At 42.1% G+C, this 18,896-nt stretch overlaps 2 protein-coding genes across 3 annotated transcripts; one reads left to right on the forward strand and one right to left on the reverse strand.

The window, feature by feature from the left end:
- Positions 1-1,273: 1,273 nt before the first annotated feature.
- On the forward strand, positions 1,274-10,341 carry LOC4335112 (probable E3 ubiquitin-protein ligase HIP1). Of its 2 annotated transcripts, NM_001419080.1 has the most exons (8): positions 1,314-1,483; positions 2,300-2,389; positions 3,506-3,595; positions 4,215-6,006; positions 7,880-7,951; positions 8,888-8,983; positions 9,119-9,265; positions 9,809-10,341. In NM_001419080.1, exons 4-8 carry the CDS (start codon positions 4,324-4,326, stop codon positions 9,938-9,940), a joined length of 2,130 nt encoding a protein of 709 aa, NP_001406009.1. In that variant the 5' UTR covers positions 1,314-1,483; positions 2,300-2,389; positions 3,506-3,595; positions 4,215-4,323; the 3' UTR covers positions 9,941-10,341. The 2 variants fall into 2 exon arrangements, with proteins under 2 accessions (XP_015635982.1, NP_001406009.1); XM_015780496.3 differs by lacking the exon at positions 3,506-3,595 and having other exon boundaries at positions 1,274-1,483; positions 9,809-10,186.
- Positions 10,342-10,541: 200 nt separating this feature from the next.
- LOC4335113 (probable inorganic phosphate transporter 1-5) lies at positions 10,542-12,960 on the reverse strand. Its single transcript, NM_001419081.1, has one exon. It carries the CDS (start codon positions 12,299-12,301, stop codon positions 10,655-10,657), a length of 1,647 nt encoding a protein of 548 aa, NP_001406010.1. The 5' UTR covers positions 12,302-12,960; the 3' UTR covers positions 10,542-10,654.
- Positions 12,961-18,896: the final 5,936 nt, after the last annotated feature.

The raw sequence follows: 18,896 nt of genomic DNA on the forward strand, positions 1-18,896 counted from the left end.
GTAAATGAGAGAAGAGTAGATCAACTTTTAGAAGCACATAAGTATATACAAGGGGTGTTTGGCAAGGCTCAAAATCTCAAATCCCCATTCGGAAAGGTGAAGTTGAACCAAACATTAATAAGTGATAAAAAAATAGAGTGGAGCAGGACATTGAGCGCAACTGAAAACAACTATAGAGGTGGAGAAGCCTTCACCCAGCTATGCAGCTTTGCTCCACTTTGCCTTTGTAAGTGTTTTGGACCTAAGATTTAGCCCAATGCTCTTCCTAGATAGATCCAAATCCATGGTAGAGAGGATATTTTGTAGAGGTAGATATAATCTACTACCAAAACCCCCTATCAAGCATCTTAGTAAATACCAACAACTTTCTGAAAGTGTTCATCATCACCACGCCTAATAGTATCTATTTCTCTCGAATATACAAGTGGGTTATGTTCATACACCAAGTACACATAACCTCTCTCATTATTTCTTAAACGACTAAAGGCAGATTCGCCATTCATCTCCACCATTAGGGCTTTTTAAATGATTATAGATATAGATGATGTTTATCTGTGTTATGCCTCTAATCTTCGAGGGGTTTCTTAATTCCTTCCATAACACCTAAGGCATCTAATAGTTATACGTAGCCTTATTTGTCCACATTGTCTCATTAAGAATGATGATCAACTTTAGAGGTAGACAAGGATTTTATCTAGTGCCGTTATAAACAAAACTACTCAAAAGTCTTCGCCATAGCAATAATGAACTTCATATTAAGAATTTGTGAGCATTCATCGCTTATTATTTTTTCAATGGCTATATCTATTTGTGCTGCAAATTTATTCATGGAGGGGCCTGTGGCTTTCCATTTGTAACATCAGGTTATTAACCGATATCAGTAGTATTTATACTTGATCTCTACAATATATAACCAGTACAACCTATAAGCGAGAGAACAAGAGACAAAACAAGGGATTATATGGATGTTCAGATGCAAATAAAGATTTTACCCAGCATCTCTCTCTAAGCACCAACTATCATCAGTTTATCACTGCTATCCTATTGTCTGGAAATTGCAGGTTTGGGTTTGGGCCTGGCTTGCGTCCATACACCCCTCCTCCTCTCACTGTCTCCCACTGCACTGCCGTCCGGGCAACCCCGTCCACACCCCTGGGCCGTCGGATCCCCCGATCCGACGGTCCACATCCCCGCGGTGTCGCGTCCATCGCACTTTCCCCCCACACCACCCACTCCCCCAAAAACACGCCGCAACGCCCCCCTCCCTTCTCCCATCCACCCCAACCCATCCATCCCCCCTATTTTTTCTTCCCATTTCTCCCCACCTCCTCTCCTCCTCCTCCTTCCAGCCGAAGCCACGCGCGGACGGGAGAGAGGGGAAGGACGCGGCCGCGGCTCGCCTCTCCCCCCCCCCCTCGCTTGCCGCCGATCGGCGATCGGGGCGGCGGGACGATCCCCGGAGGGAGCAGCCGGCGCGGAGTCCGTACGGTTTTATTTCTATATATTTTTTTTCTTTTTTACCTTGTCTCGTGGTTGTGGTTTCGAGTTGATGGGCTTGATGCTTGGTATGGGTGGGCGGGCGGTAGGTAGGGGTTGGGGGAGGCGCTTGGATTGGGGACGGATGGGTTCGTTTCGGTGGGGGAGGATGAGATCTGTGGGGGATTTCGGGGGAGGGGATCTGGGGGCGAGGTTTTCGGCGGAATTCTGTGGAATTTCGTTGATTTGAAGGGGGTAGGGTTAGGTTTCGGAGGGCGTTTCCGTGGTAGAAAAGTTGGGATATGGGTGGATTAGGCGGGATATGGTGGTTTGGGATGTGTTTATACCATGGATATTATGTTGGTAGGAGGCTATCTGTCCATGTATCTTTGGTGGAAATCCTCTTCCTAGTGGTTGCAATCCGCGCGAAATTTAGGAGATATGAGATTCTGATTTTGTTAAATGTTGGATGCATAGAACGGGAGTTGTTTCATGGAAGACACTAGAAAACCTGTAATATTGCCTGTGATAACTTGGCCAAGGTGGAAAATCGTGAGCTGTTCTTTTTGTTGTCCTGCATTATAATATATTCTTCAGAATTCTGAACTGTTCATTGTGTATTCAATCTTATTTGCTTGTTTGCAGACCTAATATGTTCATACAACCTATCAATTTATTAGATAATAAGCTGTCTGTCCTGATACCAGCTCATATTAGAAATGCTTTGAAATGTTTACTTTTGTTTTTTTCATTTGTATTTGTAAGATTGCATCACATATAGAAAACTAACTTATGTCCCCTCTCTTCTATTTGCTGATGCCAGGGAAGCAGTTTTGTAGCGTTATCCAATTGGCTTCCGCTATCTGCAACAGTTTCCACCATTTGTCAATAAATTACTGACCTTGTAGTTGAGGTATGTTTATTGCAGACACCCCCACATTGCTACAGTTGATCATAATGATTGATGTTGATTTACAGTGTACCCTACAGTATATATTGATTTGCAATCATATTACAACTTGTAATCTAATTTATTTTTTTCTATTCTGACAAGAATCCTCCTTTTTAAAATTTATCATAGAAAGTTTAATATGCACTCATGATTTTAGTATTTCTCGCACCCTAGATTGACGTTTCTTTATTGTGTTTGAAATATAACAAGAAATTTTGCATCCAGTTGTATTTAATGTGGTATTAAATGACATGGTTTTCAGCATTACAATTTATAAGCAAAACTAAGGCAATGTTCATGGTAGGATAAGGTGCTTGAGTTTAGTCTACCAGCCAAATATCCGTGCTGTGCTACGGATTAAAACAAATTAATAGTGAGGTTTTTGGGACAATTTTGTACCTGTAGATGTTATATTGTATAGGTGAAATATGATAGAATCATATATGTAGAGGGATTATTTTATAACATAAAAGTACATGGGCTAGTTGGTAGAAAACATGATGGAGTAGATGGTAACTAAAAAAAAATACTACTTGGTGAGGTGGTGGCAGATTCACTGCCACCACCATTGCCCTCTTTTAAGAAGAGTATAGATCCATGGGTATGTTGGTAGGAGGCTATCTATCCATGTTTTGCCGGTGTATCTGTGAGAAATTTAGGAGATTGGGATGCTGATTTTGTTGAATATTGCATACGTAGTGTAGAAATGGTTCTCTTTGCATACATCTTTTTGTTAAAGCTGTAGACACTAGAAAAGTGATAGCATTGCCCGTGATAACTCGGCCAAGGCTGGAATTTGTCAGTTGGTTTTTTCCTGCAGTATAGTAAATTTTTCATAACTCTTCAATTGTTCTGTCTCTGATTGTATTCAATCTTATTTTCTCGGATGCTGACCTAATATGATCATACGACTTATCAGTCTAGATAATATCTGTCTGTCCTGACTCCTGATACAGGGTCATATTAGAAATGCTTTGAAATGTTTACTTATGCCTTTTTGTCTTTGTTAGGTTGCATCACATATAGAAACTCACTTATGTACCCTGCCGGTTTTTTTTTTTTTTTTGCTGATGCTAGGGAAGCGGTTCTGTAACATTAGCCGATTGGCGTCCGCTATCTGCGACGGATTCCACCATTTGTCAATAAATTATTGACCTTGTAGTTGAGGTGTGTATATCACTGACACCCCCACATTACTACAGTTGATCATAATGATGGATGTTGATTTACAGTATTACCTACAGTATCTGTAGATTCACCATGTATTTAGGAAACTAATAATTATAAATCTAATATAACCTTTTTATTCTGAAAAGAATCTTCCTTTAAAATTTCCCATGTGAAATATAATATGCACTTGCGATGTTAGTATTTCACACATCCAAGATTGATGTTTTTGTTTGTGTTTGAAATATAATAAGAAATTGTGAGTTCAGTTGTATTTAATGTGCTGTTTAGATTTTGAATGGCATGTTTTTCATCATTATAAGCAAAACTATGTCAATGACCATGGTAGGGAGCATGTGTCATTGCACCTCTGTTTAACAGACTGCAAAAGGAACTGTGCCGATGCAGGCTCTGCATGCATGTTTATCTGGCCATATACCCATATGTAGTATTCAAGGAATTTCTGGCAACACAGTGATTGCGCATGACTCAGTCCATTTCAGGATTTGAGCATTTAGATTGTTTTATACTTTTTTTTTAGTTTGTCTGTAATTTGTAACTTTGATATACGATTGTGTAAAGTACTGATTGGTTCCTTCATTTTGCTTATATTTGCCAGGATCGTCAACCTCAAGTTGTAAAACATTGATTTTTAATGGGTGATGTTTTATTACATTGAACTCATTTAAGTACCTCATAAGTTATCCAAGGAAGACAGTAAAGTTTCGATGCATCAACATAGGATCACTATGCTATCTTCCTCAGAAACATGTCACCTTGGTTCTAGTTCGAACAACCAAGCCATGGATCAGCAGAATTTACTGCCCAGCAACCCCACCGCAGATGAACAGAATTTACTTCCAAATACTCTAGAGGATGATGATTACCCACATTATTTACTTGGTAGTCATGAGGTGGAAATGCCAAATGGAAGCGTGATTGGTCAGCAAAATACAAGCTTGAACTTATGGGATTCAGCTGGATCTAGCTCGATGGGCTGTGTAGCTGATCATGATAGTCTTTTTGAGGCCAAAAGGGAACATTTTGCTCCTGCTTTGTCTATCCGAGCTCCCTTAATTATTGGAGGGAGAAGACATGAAGGCAGTAGTTCATTGCCTTCACAGAGCTTAAACTTAGACCTTAATCTTAATCAGGCTGATCAGTTTGATTCTGAGGATGTTGATATGATTCAGAGTAATGGACAACCAGGGATAAACGCTTTTCCTCTCAACAGGGGCCTTTCCATTCCTGAGCATGTTCTGCGCCATACAAATTCTTCCAGTGCTACAGGAAATCCTTCACAGGTTGCAAGCTTTTCTGATGGAATGACAGGCCAAGAAGTTAACCTGTTTGGTGGGCATCGTTCATCTTGCAAGAGAAAGAATATTGATGGGAGTCTTGCAGAGTCTTCTGCCAATGGTAGTTCACGTAATAATCAGCGAAATAATATTATACTGGAACCTTCTCCATCCAGTCATGAAAGCACTTCTGGTTTAACTGCACCTGCCCCTACAAACCATGTTTTTTCATACTCTCCTGTGGAACAGCTAAACCAGAATACCAATATGTCTGCAAATGCTATGTTGTCTGATCATTATTCACTATATGGTGATCATGAGCGTGAGAGATTTCTGAGGAATACCCGGATGAGAACAAGCCCTAATGAGTATGATCAATCATCGTCCAATCTCTTGCCTGAAGGAAGTCTCAGGTGTTCTGTTTATCAGCCTACTCAGCAACAGTCTTTGTTTATTCCAGTACAACCTAGAGCATCGAGCTCTTCAACAAGTTCTCTTAGTCGGCCTTATGTGCCTGCTGTCACTCAATTCTCACAAAATTTGCACCGTGCTCCATCAAGTGGCAATTTTGGTTCGAGAATAGGGATTTTTCCTAGTTCTGCTGATACAACAAACCAGTTATCTTCACAAGATCCCAACAGGAGCTCGGTGAGAGGCAATTTTCCTGAGCCCCTTCTGTTAGGTTCTTCTCTGTTTCCTTCTGACTCGGCAGAATTGCTATCTATGCCGGGAGGCAGAAGCAACCAACAAAATTCCAGCTCCACAATTCGAACTGCTGTAAATATAGGAGCTCAACAGATTGCTGGGTTAAATGCATCCCAGCCTACTTCAAGCTCAAGGGGTTCGGTTGATATTGTTAGGAGATCCTTGCAGGCTGCTAGCGTTCCTCAGTCCAGAGGTTCAAGCATTACATCACAGCAGCAACGTGGGCATTCATCCACATCACATGAGATTCGAAGCCATCAACCTGGATCCAGCTCTCGTGCCAATCAGCAGCATTATGTCAGGGCTGTTCCTCACTCTGTAGATAGGCAAAACTCGAATTACTTGGACCTGCAGTCTTTTATGCAAAGCATTGCTGCTTCAAGAGACGGAATTAGGACAGTCTCAGAGGTATGTCGCTCTAGAGCTCCACCCAAATCTCCTGTTTTAATTAGCTGTAATATTGTGCAGAATTGTTTTTGTTTCTTTGATAAGTACTGATCTGATAATGCTACATATAGTTTCTAAATATGAACTTTTATCTATAAATTGAGAAACTTTCTACCTAGAAACTTTCAACTATAAATTAAATACTTCACAGAAATACTACGTAGAGAATTTTTAAACCGAGAAGAAACTTTCATCTAGGAATTAGAATACTTGTTACGAAATAATTGACTAAACTCTTGTGATTAGGAAACTTTCACTTACAAAATAAAAAGATCGTACAGTAAAACTTTTACATTAATTGTGAAAATGTAGAGATTTAATGAAAATGGGAAGTATCAAGGAAAATAGAAAAAAATAGGAATGCATGATATCCATGTAGCCCATTTGACCTGGCTGACACAGGCCCACAGCAGACAGTTTCCATCGAGAGAGGCTACCAAATTTGGTATGTACCATGTGTAGTAGGATTTTCTGGCACACTGCACTCTCGCGCTGTAGGTATTCCTGCTGCCACACCCTTATAAGCATTGGTCAGGCCACCACGCCACTGCTTGAGCTGCTTCTTGATTACTCCCTCCTTCCAAAAGTCTAAGACCTATTACATGTTTTGGTTTTTCCAAAAATCTAAGTCCTATTTGTAGTCACTATGTGCTATATTAAATTTTTTATTGGAACCCAAGAAACCATTTTAGTACTTATTGGTTGCATGTTCATTGGTTTTGTCACATGATGAATGAATCAATTACTCCTTTGTCTTGATGCAAAAAGAAATAGGACTTAGACTTTTGGATGGAGGGAGTATTTGGGAGTCTGGTTTGCGAGGCATTGGGGTAGATGGTAAGCGCTGCCTCATGAGGCGCTGCAGATGCCGTCGCCATGCCTTCAGATGCCATGAGCACTGGTCCTGGATCTGCGCATGTGCTGTTCACTTGTTGTTACTGAGAAAGAACCATGTGAAAGATAAAACTAAGGAAGATGAGGGTAATTGGGGTATTTGAAGAAAAAAAATTGACGAGAGCCAGGTCACTAATGGTAGAACAAACTAATAAGGCTAACGACAGTGGCATGTGAGGGTAGCAAAATTTAGTTTGTGGCAAATAAGGTGACAACAAATTTTCAGTGGCAAATAAGGAAACTGGTTAATTTTGAGTTGCAAATAAGGAATTTTCTCCTCTTGGTTCTGTTCATTATTCATTGTTTTGTTAGATTTTTAGAATATGAGCTATTTGAAGTTAGTAGATTTATGGTTTACACAACAATGCATTGCACAAATATTTTGAAAGGTATGCTGGGCATGATGACAAGGAAAATAGAAATGTGCGATTGAACTAGTCAGAAAAGGACAGTAGATAGAGAGGTATGCGATTTCCTTCATTGAACCAAATTTGTTGTGAAATGGAACGATTCCTACAATGGTGATCCTTAAGATCCATTACGATGAGATATTATTTTGTTTCGAGATAGACTGTCCTGTTTTTGTGTTTTGCTAATGAGATCGGTATCACAAGCTATATTGAATTTGGCTAGTCATCCTGTAGCCCTTGTATTGAGATTAAAACTGTTAATCATTTATTTGGTTAATTTCCCTAAACTAAATTTGACGCTATCGATTCGGTTATTAATTAGTCCTATACAAGGTGTATTTGCTTATTGTAAGAGGTGGATCTTAGTTGCCTATGTTGTCCATGTTTAACTAATAACAGGTTGATTTAACTGTAACTTGGCTTCCTTCCATATCTATCTCAAAATTAGCATATGTCAACATTTTGAAGAGATCTGCTATTAAAGTCACTAATAATTTCAATAACTTCATCATTTCTTTTGTGGTTGTCAGTCTGCCAATCAACTTGTGCATCTTCGCAATGTTGTTGAACAAATTCGTCAGGGAAGAGGTGGAAGGTTTGAGGTCAGAATTGAATCTTTTGTTGTAAATTATATTTTCCAATGGTGCATGTATTTTCTCTGCGGGTCTGTTAATTGTGTAACTTGAGCCTTCGATTTAGTGAAGATAATGCAATCGATTTCTTTGCTCTAGATAGGACCTTGCAAACTGCCTCATCTAGGAACTATTTGCCATGAGATAAGTCTTAGTGTACAACCTGCTATTGAATTTGCTTCAATTAGGTAACTCAATAGTGCCCATGTTTCATTTGAAATGGTAAATAGCATCTTTCTGGCTTTTATTATGATGTATGCAACCTTCATTTCTTCAAGTACACTCCAAAAGCTCTCTAATCATAACTCTGGTTTCAAATTAATGAATTCAACCTTGTTATGTACATTGCAATATCACTTTATGCTACTCCCTCATCCTCAAATAGAGATCAAATAGAGGTTTTGGAATACGTGATCAAACTTTAAAACATTTTAACACAAATATGCACAGCATATTATTGGGATCTTCATTATGTGAAAATGCACTTAGTAGATTAATCATGAACAACATTTTGAAATGATTATATTTTAATACTTCTCATGAAGATACAATTGGAAAAAGTAATTTTCAAAGGTGCAAATTGAAGTGCCATGTTGATCCATCCTAGTTACGAAGAAGTACAAAAGAATGGAGGAAGTGTATATAATCTTCGATTGAAAACTATGTTGAAATTCTATTTGTATTGTTTCCACGATTTAAATAGCATGTCCAGTAATCTTCCAAGGAAATATATTGGTAAAAGTGGAAGACAAATCAACTATGACATGTGATTTGAATTTTATTGTAATAATGCTTGTACTTCTGAAGTAATCAGGGATTATCATGTATAATTTCTGCCATTCATCTGCTTATGGAATATCTTTGTCACTTTGATCCGACTCTTATGTTGTATCTTTTTTGGGACAGGATCCTAATTTTGAACGTGCACTTTTTGCAAGGCGTGCCAGTTTAATTGACAGACATCGTGACATGCGGCTTGATGTGGATAATATGTCATATGAGGTAATAAGTCATAGCAGTAGTTCCGTCCATGATTTAGGATTTGAGAATTAGCTAAAGACGATCACTGATAGGTATAAACTTAAAAAGAAAATGCTAGAATTTGTGTTTATTGCTGTAATTTGCTGTTTTCCCCAGGAATTGTTGGCACTTGGTGAACGCATTGGGTATGTAAACACTGGACTTAGTGAGGATAAAATTAGGACTGGTTTGAAGCAATGGAAATATGTGAGCATACCGATTGAAGAACCTCTAACTGGTGTTGAACCATGCTGTATTTGCCAGGTAATTCGAAGACCCTATATTTTCTAAACTTGTTAGGTAATTTCTTGATTATTCTTGTTCTGTTTACTGCTTCTGCTTTAAGACTTGAGAGGTATAGGTAAGGAATGTTAATGAGTGGTGAAAAGCAATTAGTCCAATTGATTTTAGCACTAGTTTGTAGATTAGGCTGCATCTCTTTACAATCTGTATTCTGCAGTGGTTAATTTTTGTATAAAGTCCAAATAGAAAGTGCTTATTTGTGCCAAATTAGTATAGAGTCCAAATAGGAAGTGCTTATTTTGAATGAGCCTCTTCTATAGTTTGCTAATTGCTCTCACAGTAGCGGTTAATTCTAGATGCAGTCGACTTTGTTTGTTTTACATAGATCCATATGCCAGAATTACCTTTTTAAAGGCATGTACAATGCAAGATGCTTGCAGTTGGGGCTTATTGAGAGAATGCAGTGACATCACCAAACATCCATTGGAGCACGTGTCTGATTTTAGTTTAGCACCTTAATTGTATCTTATTGCCTTGCTGAATGTGCATTGTTGGGTCTTGCAGGAAGAATATGCCGAAGGTGAGGACATGGGCAGACTAGACTGTGGGCATGACTTCCACACCGCATGCATCAAACAATGGCTGGTTATAAAAAATCTGTGCCCTATCTGTAAAAAGACAGGACTGGGCACTTAATTTTGCGTGCTTCCGCCTGCGAGGAAAGCGGATAAGCCTCTTTAGACCGAGTGGTTGGTTATAAGGCATGTTACACCTTCCAAGATCCAACATACAGGTGGAATTTATACTATAGGGTGGTACATGGTACTTTACCAGAAAGGCGATGGTTGTAGACCTGGAGTTTCTTTTTCCCTTTTGTTTAAACCTAGATTTGAAGTTTAAAATTTATTCAATAACATTCAATTGCAATTGGGCATTTCCTAAGTTTTGCCTGTCATTTTTTTGTCCCCTTTGGAGGTTGCCTGTGTTCTTGCTCTGAGTTGGGAGTTGGAAGTTGTAACCAATTTCTTCGAAGAAACATCCATGCTCCTCAGAGTTATAAGCATCAGGGTGAAAAAGACGTGGATGCAATGCCGCTCAAGGAACATTATCTCATTTGCCAGTATCAATTGCTCTGGAGCGTTTAAAGTTTATCTCATTTGCCAATCTGTGAAATGAGACTCAGAGGGCACCAAGGTGCCATGTGAGAATTCCAGGTGGTCTTGCAGACCATAGAAGAGATCCAGAGAAGCTGTACCAACATGGTGAAAATCTGCTGGTTCCCAGAATCCTAGTCATGGGCAGTAGCAAGATTTCGAGATTATTATTATACGGCCTGAGGCAAGAATGGCAGAATGCAACTAGTGAGAGTATACAAGATCAGATACAGTAATTGCGGTAATTTATGTTTATTTACTCGGACTGTCCGCTGTCAGGGACGGTCTGCCTGTAGGAGTTAGTTGCTGCCGCCGGCTCAGCCTCCATTTCGTTCTCGCCGGAGAGCTCCTCCAGCGACTTCCCCTTCGACTCTGGCACCAAGAACGTGAACAAGAAGCCGACGACGTTGCATCCGGCGAGCAGGAACAGCGAGTTGCGCACGCCGATGCCCCGCGGGTAGCCGGCGTCCGTCTTGCTCGGGTCGGTGCTCTGCGCGGCGTACAAGAACCCGAACGACCCGACGATGGCGCCCATCTTCCCGGCCGCCGACGAGATGCCGTGGCAGGTGGAACGCAGCCTCGCCGGGAAGATCTCGGCCGGCACGATGAAGGTCGTGGAGTTTGGCCCGAAGTTGGCGAAGAAGAAGGTGAAGGCGTACATGACCACGAAGCCGACGTGGTTCCCCGGCGTCGTCCAGTGGTGGTACGGCACGGCGAGGCCGAGCATGAACGCCGTCATGAGGAAGAAGCCGCCGAGCTGGATGGCGAAGCGGCCGACGATGTCGATGAAGAGGACGGTGAACCAGTAGCCCGGGATGGTGCCGCACAGCGCCACGAGCGTCTGTGCCCGGGAGATCTTGAACATCTCCTCCAGGGCGCTCATGGTGTCCGCCTTGGGCAGCCACTGCACCGCCGTGTAGATGTCCTTCTGGAACAGGTTCTGCGAGTAGTAGGCGATGTCCAGCACGAACCAGCACACCGTCGTGCCCAGCAGGTGGTGGCCATGGCGCCGTGCGAATTCCCGGGAGAAGAGCCCGTACTGCTCGCGCCGTGCTGCCTCCTCCTCCGCAGCCGCCGCCGTCGCCGCCGCTGCCTTCTCCTGCTCGTCGACGAGCTCGACGTTGAGAACGCGCGCCATGTCGGCGGCTGCCTTCTTGTCGTTCTTGGCGACCAGCGCGGTGTAGCGCGCCGTCTCCGGCATCTTCATCCGCCAGTAGTAGGTGAGCAGCGCCGGGATGGCGCCGAACATGAGCACGATGCGCCACGCGTAGTCAGCCTGCGGCACGGTGGAGCCGGCCCGGTCGTCCCTGTACGCCGGCGCGTCGAACCGCAACTTGAACGCGGCGGACACGATGATGGCCACGATGCCGCCGGTGAGGTTGCCGAAGCCCTGCATGGCGAACACGGCGGCGATGAACGCGCCACGGGTACGCTTGTTAGCATACTCCGACATGATGGTCGCCGAGAGCGGGTAGTCGCCACCGATGCCGAACCCAAGCCAGAAGCGGAAGAAGCAGAGCGTGGCCATGACGCCTTTCGCCGACGACCCGAACGAGAGGCCGGAGGCGAGGCAGCAGATGACCATGAGCATGAGCGTCATCCCGTACACCTTCTTGCGCCCCATCTTGTCGCCGAGCCAGCCGAAGAAGAGCTGGCCGGCGAGCGTGCCGCAGAAGGCGACGCCATTGACGGCGGCGGAGACGTTGGGCGGGAGGGAGCCGGGGCTCTTGGACGCCGGGTTGAAGTAGTAGATGCGGCCGAGCAGCTTGGTGACGAGGGAGATGGAGAAGAGGTCGTAGGCGTCGGTGAAGAAGCCCATGCCGGCGATCACCACCGCCGTGAAGTGGTACCACTGCGTCTTCGCCGTGTCCAGCGCGTCGAGCACCTTGCGATCCTGAACCATGGCGGCGCCGGCGACTATCTTTGATATAATACTCTAAGTTATTGTGAAATTGTTATGGCACTAGGCTTGCATATGGTCAATGGCAATGGCATGCATGCATGATTTATTGTAGCTATATATATAGTGCAAGGAATTTGGTGTAAGTGACAGGTATTAGCTAGAGAATAAATCCTGGAACATTCTGGTTTGTTCATGCATGGACAAAATTAATTTGTTATGGCTGGTATGCATGGTTACCATCATACTATAGGGCAATGCATATGCATGCATGTCATAATCTCATTGGTATTTTGGCACAGCTTGTGAATGGTCTAGAACATATACAGTTTGAACCTCTGGATCATATAGGCCATTATTAACTAATTTCTCCACTAAATAGTAGGTTGTACTGTTATGTGAATTATCTTGTAAATTGGAGGAAAATACACGAAAAATATTTTAAATGCTGATCTTTAGGTTTATATGTTCCCTCTATTTTTACTTTTCTGACGTTGGTTAGTTCTATTTTATACTTTCCAATGTTAAATAAAAGAAAACAGTGGGAATATTTCATTGGGTATATATATTAATCTTGACTTGTGTTGTTCTATTGTAATGTAGTTGCTTATTCATACCAGGTATGTTATATAAGAGAACATATGTTGGGTGCACAAACTTCGAGTGAAAATTTTAGAAAAGTTTATAAAATATTTTCAATAATATTATTCATATGTATGTCTCAACTGTAAGTTCATTATATTATACCTGCAAAAAAGAGAGAAAAAAAGTTGAGTTTTATGAGTATTAACTACAAGAATTTTGTTTTTTTCCTCTTTAAATGATGAATTTGAAGATGAAACTTTCTATATAGGTGTTTTCATTCTCTATTACTATAGGAGGCACATGTATATTTTTTTTAAGAAAATTTCGATGATATTTTTATGTTAGTTTGTGTGTGCACGAGAAGCTTATGTATATATCACCTATATATAATACTATATGGATCCACCCAAAAAAAATAAAAATTTCTATTTTCTTATAGAGATTAAGACGAAGGAAAATCAAAACAATTATAGTTTTTTGGACGATATGCCCCTAATTGAAGGAAACCATCAACTGGAATGTTCCTGTCCAGTGAATAAGGGGGGAAAGAACAATAATAAAAGTACCTCATAAATGTTTAAGTTTGTGGGTATGAGTTCTAAAAAAAACTGACCTCTCAAATTTTAGAAGATACTTCTTCTGTATTTTAATGAATGATACCGTTGATTTTTTTTGACCATTCGTCTTATTAAATATAAAAATATTTATATTATGCTTAAAAAATATTTGATGATAAATTAAATCACAATAAAATAAATTATAATTACATAAACTTTTTAAATAAGAAAAATGATCAAATGTTAGTGAAAAGGTTAATGACGTTCTACATTAAAATACGGAGGGGTACTATTTTGGTACTATTTTATATTTGAGGATGGAGGGACTAGCTGGCTGGTTGTTTGAACTTCTGGAATGACCCTTGAAACTGTGTTTCCAAACTTCCATCTGCGTGGATTTGGACACATCTAACAGGTCCAACATATCACGATATTCTATACCTGAGCTTGACGACGACTAAAATTAAATATAAGAAAATATTTTGTTTTCTTGGCATCTTGCATGAATCAACGGAAGACAGCAAACATGCCAACGTACTTTCAAAACGATAAAAATATAATAAGTACTCAAATATACCAAACACCCAGCTCGATCAAAGCTTGTTAGTTTAATTAATCTTTTTGGTAAAAATAATTTGGAGTTAACGGGATATTTCCATCTCACCTTATGTGGATTTTTCCTGAAATATCAAATTAGTTAAAACATCGGGTAATTTCACAACCCAACACAACGGCAATTTATTAGATACCCACTCTATCCCATAATATAAGGCACTGTCAAAATTGGTATGGTCTCTAAAACTAATCTTTAACTTATAATTTCTCATATACTGTAAGGTTTGTAGCAACAAAATTATAACCATACGAAAGTAAATTTAAATCACAATCTAATGATATAATTTTTGATAAATAAAATTAATTTCATATTATGCTAAGTGTTGGTAAAATATTTTAAAAGTTAAATCTTGAAATGCGTGCGTGCATTATATTATGGGATGGAGGGAGTAAAATAAGAATGCGAATAATCGCTGGTCTTGATTATTAATGTTTCAACTCCGACTATCTATAACTTTTAAATGGTTACTTGGTTAATCTATAATCAATGAAAGTTAAATTGTCTGTTTATATTTACGATGCAAAACATTTTCATAATATGGTATATTCTAAAATATTTATAATTTTATTGGTACAAAAGATAAGATCAAAATGTGAAGATAAATAATATCAGGTGAATACAGGGAGTATAAACGATGTTGGATGAACTAGAACAACAAATTAACTATATTGAGTAAATTTTACACTATTTTAAGCAAATTATCACAAAACTACAGTTTTAAGGTGGTGTATCACAGAATTACAAATTTAATAACAAATTTGTCACAAAACTAGAAGTTTAAGGCTAAGTATCTTAAAACTATAGATTTAATAATAAAATTATCACAAAACTACAGATTTTGAGGTTTAAATTCTTATTACTACTGCTATGATTAAGTTATAAACGTTCTACTTTTGTAATTAAATTGACGCTATTAGTTTTGTGATAATTGTGTTATTAAATCTGTAGTTTTATGATGCTCCACCTTAAATTGTAGTTTAATTTGTAATAAATTTGGTGTTAAATCTGTATTATTGTGATACATCATCTTAAATCTATTGTTTTGTGATAATTTAATCTTAAATCTATTGTTTTGTGATAATTTAATGAATATATATATGTAGTGTTATAAAATTTACTCTCGTATATTCTTTGGTTAAAAAAGGGAAAGGATCCAAATCCTGGTGCACGCCTACAGTTACATTCATGGAATTATACTTTTTTTTATCAGAAATTCAGTGAGATTTTTAATTTATTTACGTTATACTCTATCTCTTTCAGTCTACGCTAAGGAGGCATGCTCATGGGTGTATGTGGAGTGTCCAAGTGTGGGGTAGCTCTATACATAAAAAAAAAAAAGAAGACATGATCCAAAGCAATACCATTATCTAACAAAACATAACTACGAAATGGACCGAACGGGTTTAACAATTAAGAAACAGGACCACACAAACTGCAATTTACACCTGATAGAAAGAAGCTGCCCTCTTATTTAGTACTGTAAAAGATTCATACCTGGAAATAGTTTATTCAGCTTCTTTCTATCATGTCTAAATTGCAGTTAGGTGCTGCATGCACATCGAGGGAAACTTTATGGTTGATATGGTACATATCATTTGCCTGCTTTGTCTTCCAATATATACAGTGCTCAGAAGAGCACTATGACCCAATTAGTCAAAATATTCCTTCTTAACCATGTAACAACACCGTACATGTGTCTCCTTTTGATCTGGTTTTCCCATTTGCGTGCAAAATTGGGCTGTCAATGGCTCAATGCCATCCACGTTGCAAAATCGCACACCTCACGTAGAGATTTTTGGTTGACTTGTCACTCCTTTTTTCCATTCGGATTCTTCAGGAGGCAATAAAACATAAACGTCTAGTGAAGGTAGGTATGACACTTGTTCGTATTGCAGCTAATGCGAATATGCCACTTGTTACCGACGATCCTTGATCCCAGTGTCCCAGAACAACGAGAATTCTTGAACACACGTGAGAATTGAAACAACACGAACACACGAAGATTTTGGCGCAGCTAACTTGCTTGCCGCTTTTCCGTTTACTTTCCCTTTTATTGAAAAAACATAGAAGTGGCCCATAGGCCGGACTAAGCGCTCCACGATCGCGTGATCGTGTGCCACTAAACGCTCCACGATCGCATGATCGTGTGCCATCCCACACGAATAAGCGCAGAGCGCATACTATGCTATGACTCCACCACACCCAACCCCCGACGTGAACTCGCACGTCTCAGGTGTTCAACGCAACGCGCATGGCGGACTGGCTAGCTCTGCTTAAATGACGAAACTGAAGAAACCAAAAATAAACAGGACGTGCTACAGTTGACCGAAGAAGAACAAGAACTGCAGAAGCAGAGGATGACCGGCGCTGGTTTATTTGCCAATATTTCTACCCCCTAAACTTTGTGCTGATTCTTGATCTCGATGACCCCGATCTGAGTGCGGAGTTCATGGAACCTCACGCGCCCAAGAGCCTTGGTCAGAATATCTGCAATTTACCCTTTAGTACGAATGGAATCAACATCTGTCTTCCACGCATGAGTGAATGTAGTGATATCTGGTAGAGATGTGCTTGCTTCGTTCATGAAACACAGGGTTCTTACTGAGGGCAATGGCTGACTTGTTGTCAACCTTGAGTTTGAAGGCACCCGGCTTGAATCCGCTGAGCTCTCCTAGCAGCTGGCTCAACCTCACGCCTTGGCAGGTTGCTTTCGTAGCCGCAACATATTCAGCTTCACTGGAAGACTATGCCACAATTTTTTGCTTCTGAGATTGCCAACTCACCGGATTTGTGCCAAGGAAGAAGAGGACTCCCATGGTGCTCTTCCGGGTGTCAACATCTCCAGCCATGTCAGAGTCGCTGAAACCCGTCAATGTCGCCGGCCCGACACTTCTGTTGTAGCAACAACCAAAGTCGAGAGTGCTGGCGACGTAACTCAAAATTCGTTTCACAGCCGCCATGTGCTCACTAGTGGGGGTCTCCATGAACCTGCTCACATACCCAACTGCAAAAGCTATGTTAGGGCGCATGTGAACCAGGTAACACAAGCTTCCAACGATGCTGCGATATTCAGTGGTGTCCTCCGGCGAGGCGGAGCTTGATCTGCTTAGTTGTAGGCGAGTCTCCATGGGAGTGGTGTAGGCATTGCACCCATCCATCCTAGTCTTGGTCAGCAGCCGGCGCGCGTAACCACCCTGATGCAGAGTGATTGCGGCCGTGCTCTGGTGCACCTCGATGCCCATGTAAAAAGTGAGCTCTCCCAGATCGCTCATCTTGAACAACTGCTTCATTTCTTCCTTGAACACCTCGATCTCCCGTGTTTCACCGCCGGCGATGATGAGGTCGACCACGTATGCGCCGACGAGCAACTGTGATGTGCCCCGTCTGCGCACGTACACTGCGTGCTCAGACTCGCTATGAGTGAACCCGTGCTGTTTGAGATTGTTGTCCAGCTTCTGGTTCCAGGTGCGCGGCGCCTACCGCAGCCCTTACAACGCCTTGTCCAAGCGTAGTACCTTGTCCTCTTTACTGGCGAGGATGAAACCGGGTGGCTGCTTGACGTATACTTCTTCAGCAAGCTCACCGTTGAGGAAGGCCGACTTGACGTCCATGTGATGCACAACCCATCCATGCTCAGCAGAGAGGGCGACCAGTAGCCGGATGGACTCCAGCCGCGCCACCAGCGTGAACACCTCCTCAAAGTCGACGTTGGCTTGCTGCACATATCCCTTCGCCACGAGACGAGCTTGGTACTTAGCGATCGCACCTTGGGTGTCCTTCTTCACTTTATAGACCCACTTGAGGCCTATTGCTCGATGTCCCGGCGGCAGATCAGCGAGGTGCCAGGTGCCGTTCTGAATGATGGAGTCCATCTCTGCCTACTTGGCAACGCGTCACTGCGGATAAGATTCTGCCTCCTTGAGTGCTACCGGCTCCTCTAATTCTGCCTCCTTGAGTGCTACCGGCTCCTCTAACACCTGCAGGTGCAGCTCGCCCTCCACAAGCTTATGCATGATTGGACGGGGAGGATCGCACTCACCAAGAATTTCGTCCAGCTTGCGAAACCGCTGTGGGCAGTCATTGTGGTCGTTGTCGATGTTCTCCGAACCACCTCCCGGCGGCGAGACGAAGGTAGGAGTCCTGCTCGCATCGTGCATGCCTACGGGCAATGTGCCAGCCGGCATGGGCGAGACCATTTCACTGTGTGGCGGCGACTCCCCCGAAGCTTGTGAGCCCGGCTGGGTAGCTTCAGCCAGGTATTCGACGGTGAATTCAATGGCCGGGGTTGCAGAGGAACCCTCAGAGCTGTGCCAATCCCAGCTGGCAGCCTCGTTGAACACCACGTCACGAGACGCGTGAACGTGGCCAGTCACCGGATCGAACACCTTGTATGCCTTCGAGCCCTTGAGTGGCCGAGGAAGACCATCGGCGTACTTGATCATCAAGCTTCTTCAGGTTCGGGTGTGTGTCCCTGACATGCACGATGCAGCCGAACGTGCGTAGGAAGTGCACAACCGGCTTGTGTCCGTGCCATGCCTCATCGGGCGTGCGCCCTTCGACGATCTTTGTCGTCACCCGGTTGTGCAGGTAGACAGGCGTGGTGACGGCTTCTCCCCAGAACCGCGCCGGTATCCCTCTTGCCTTGAGTAGGGCACGTGCAGTGGCCACCATTGTCTGATTTCTCCTCTCCACAACCCTGTTCTGTTGTGGTGAGTGAGGTGCGGAGAAGTGCCTCTGCATGCCCCGGTCAGCACAATACTCAGCGAATTGAACTGATGTGAACTCACCACCGTTGTCAGTTTGTAGAACACGAAGTCGCCTTCCCGTCTCCGTCTCGACG

The sequence above is a fragment of the Oryza sativa genome, chromosome 4 (assembly GCF_034140825.1).
Source record: "Oryza sativa Japonica Group chromosome 4, ASM3414082v1".
NCBI classification, from domain to species: domain Eukaryota; kingdom Viridiplantae; phylum Streptophyta; class Magnoliopsida; order Poales; family Poaceae; genus Oryza; species Oryza sativa.

What these genes read in the sequence shown, in the direction of transcription:
- LOC4335112 (XM_015780496.3), top strand. Translation starts at nt 4,324, where the DNA reads ATGCATCAACATAGGATCACTATGCTATCTTCCTCAGAAACATGTCAC. An exon ending in GAATTAGGACAGTCTCAGAG is followed by an intron (nt 6,007 to 7,879) that starts GTATGTCGCTCT and finishes TGTGGTTGTCAG; the next exon opens with TCTGCCAATCAACTTGTGCA. An exon ending in AACCATGCTGTATTTGCCAG is followed by an intron (nt 9,266 to 9,808) that starts GTAATTCGAAGA and finishes TGGGTCTTGCAG; the next exon opens with GAAGAATATGCCGAAGGTGA.
- LOC4335113 (NM_001419081.1), bottom strand. Translation starts at nt 12,301, where the DNA reads ATGGTTCAGGATCGCAAGGTGCTCGACGCGCTGGACACGGCGAAGACG.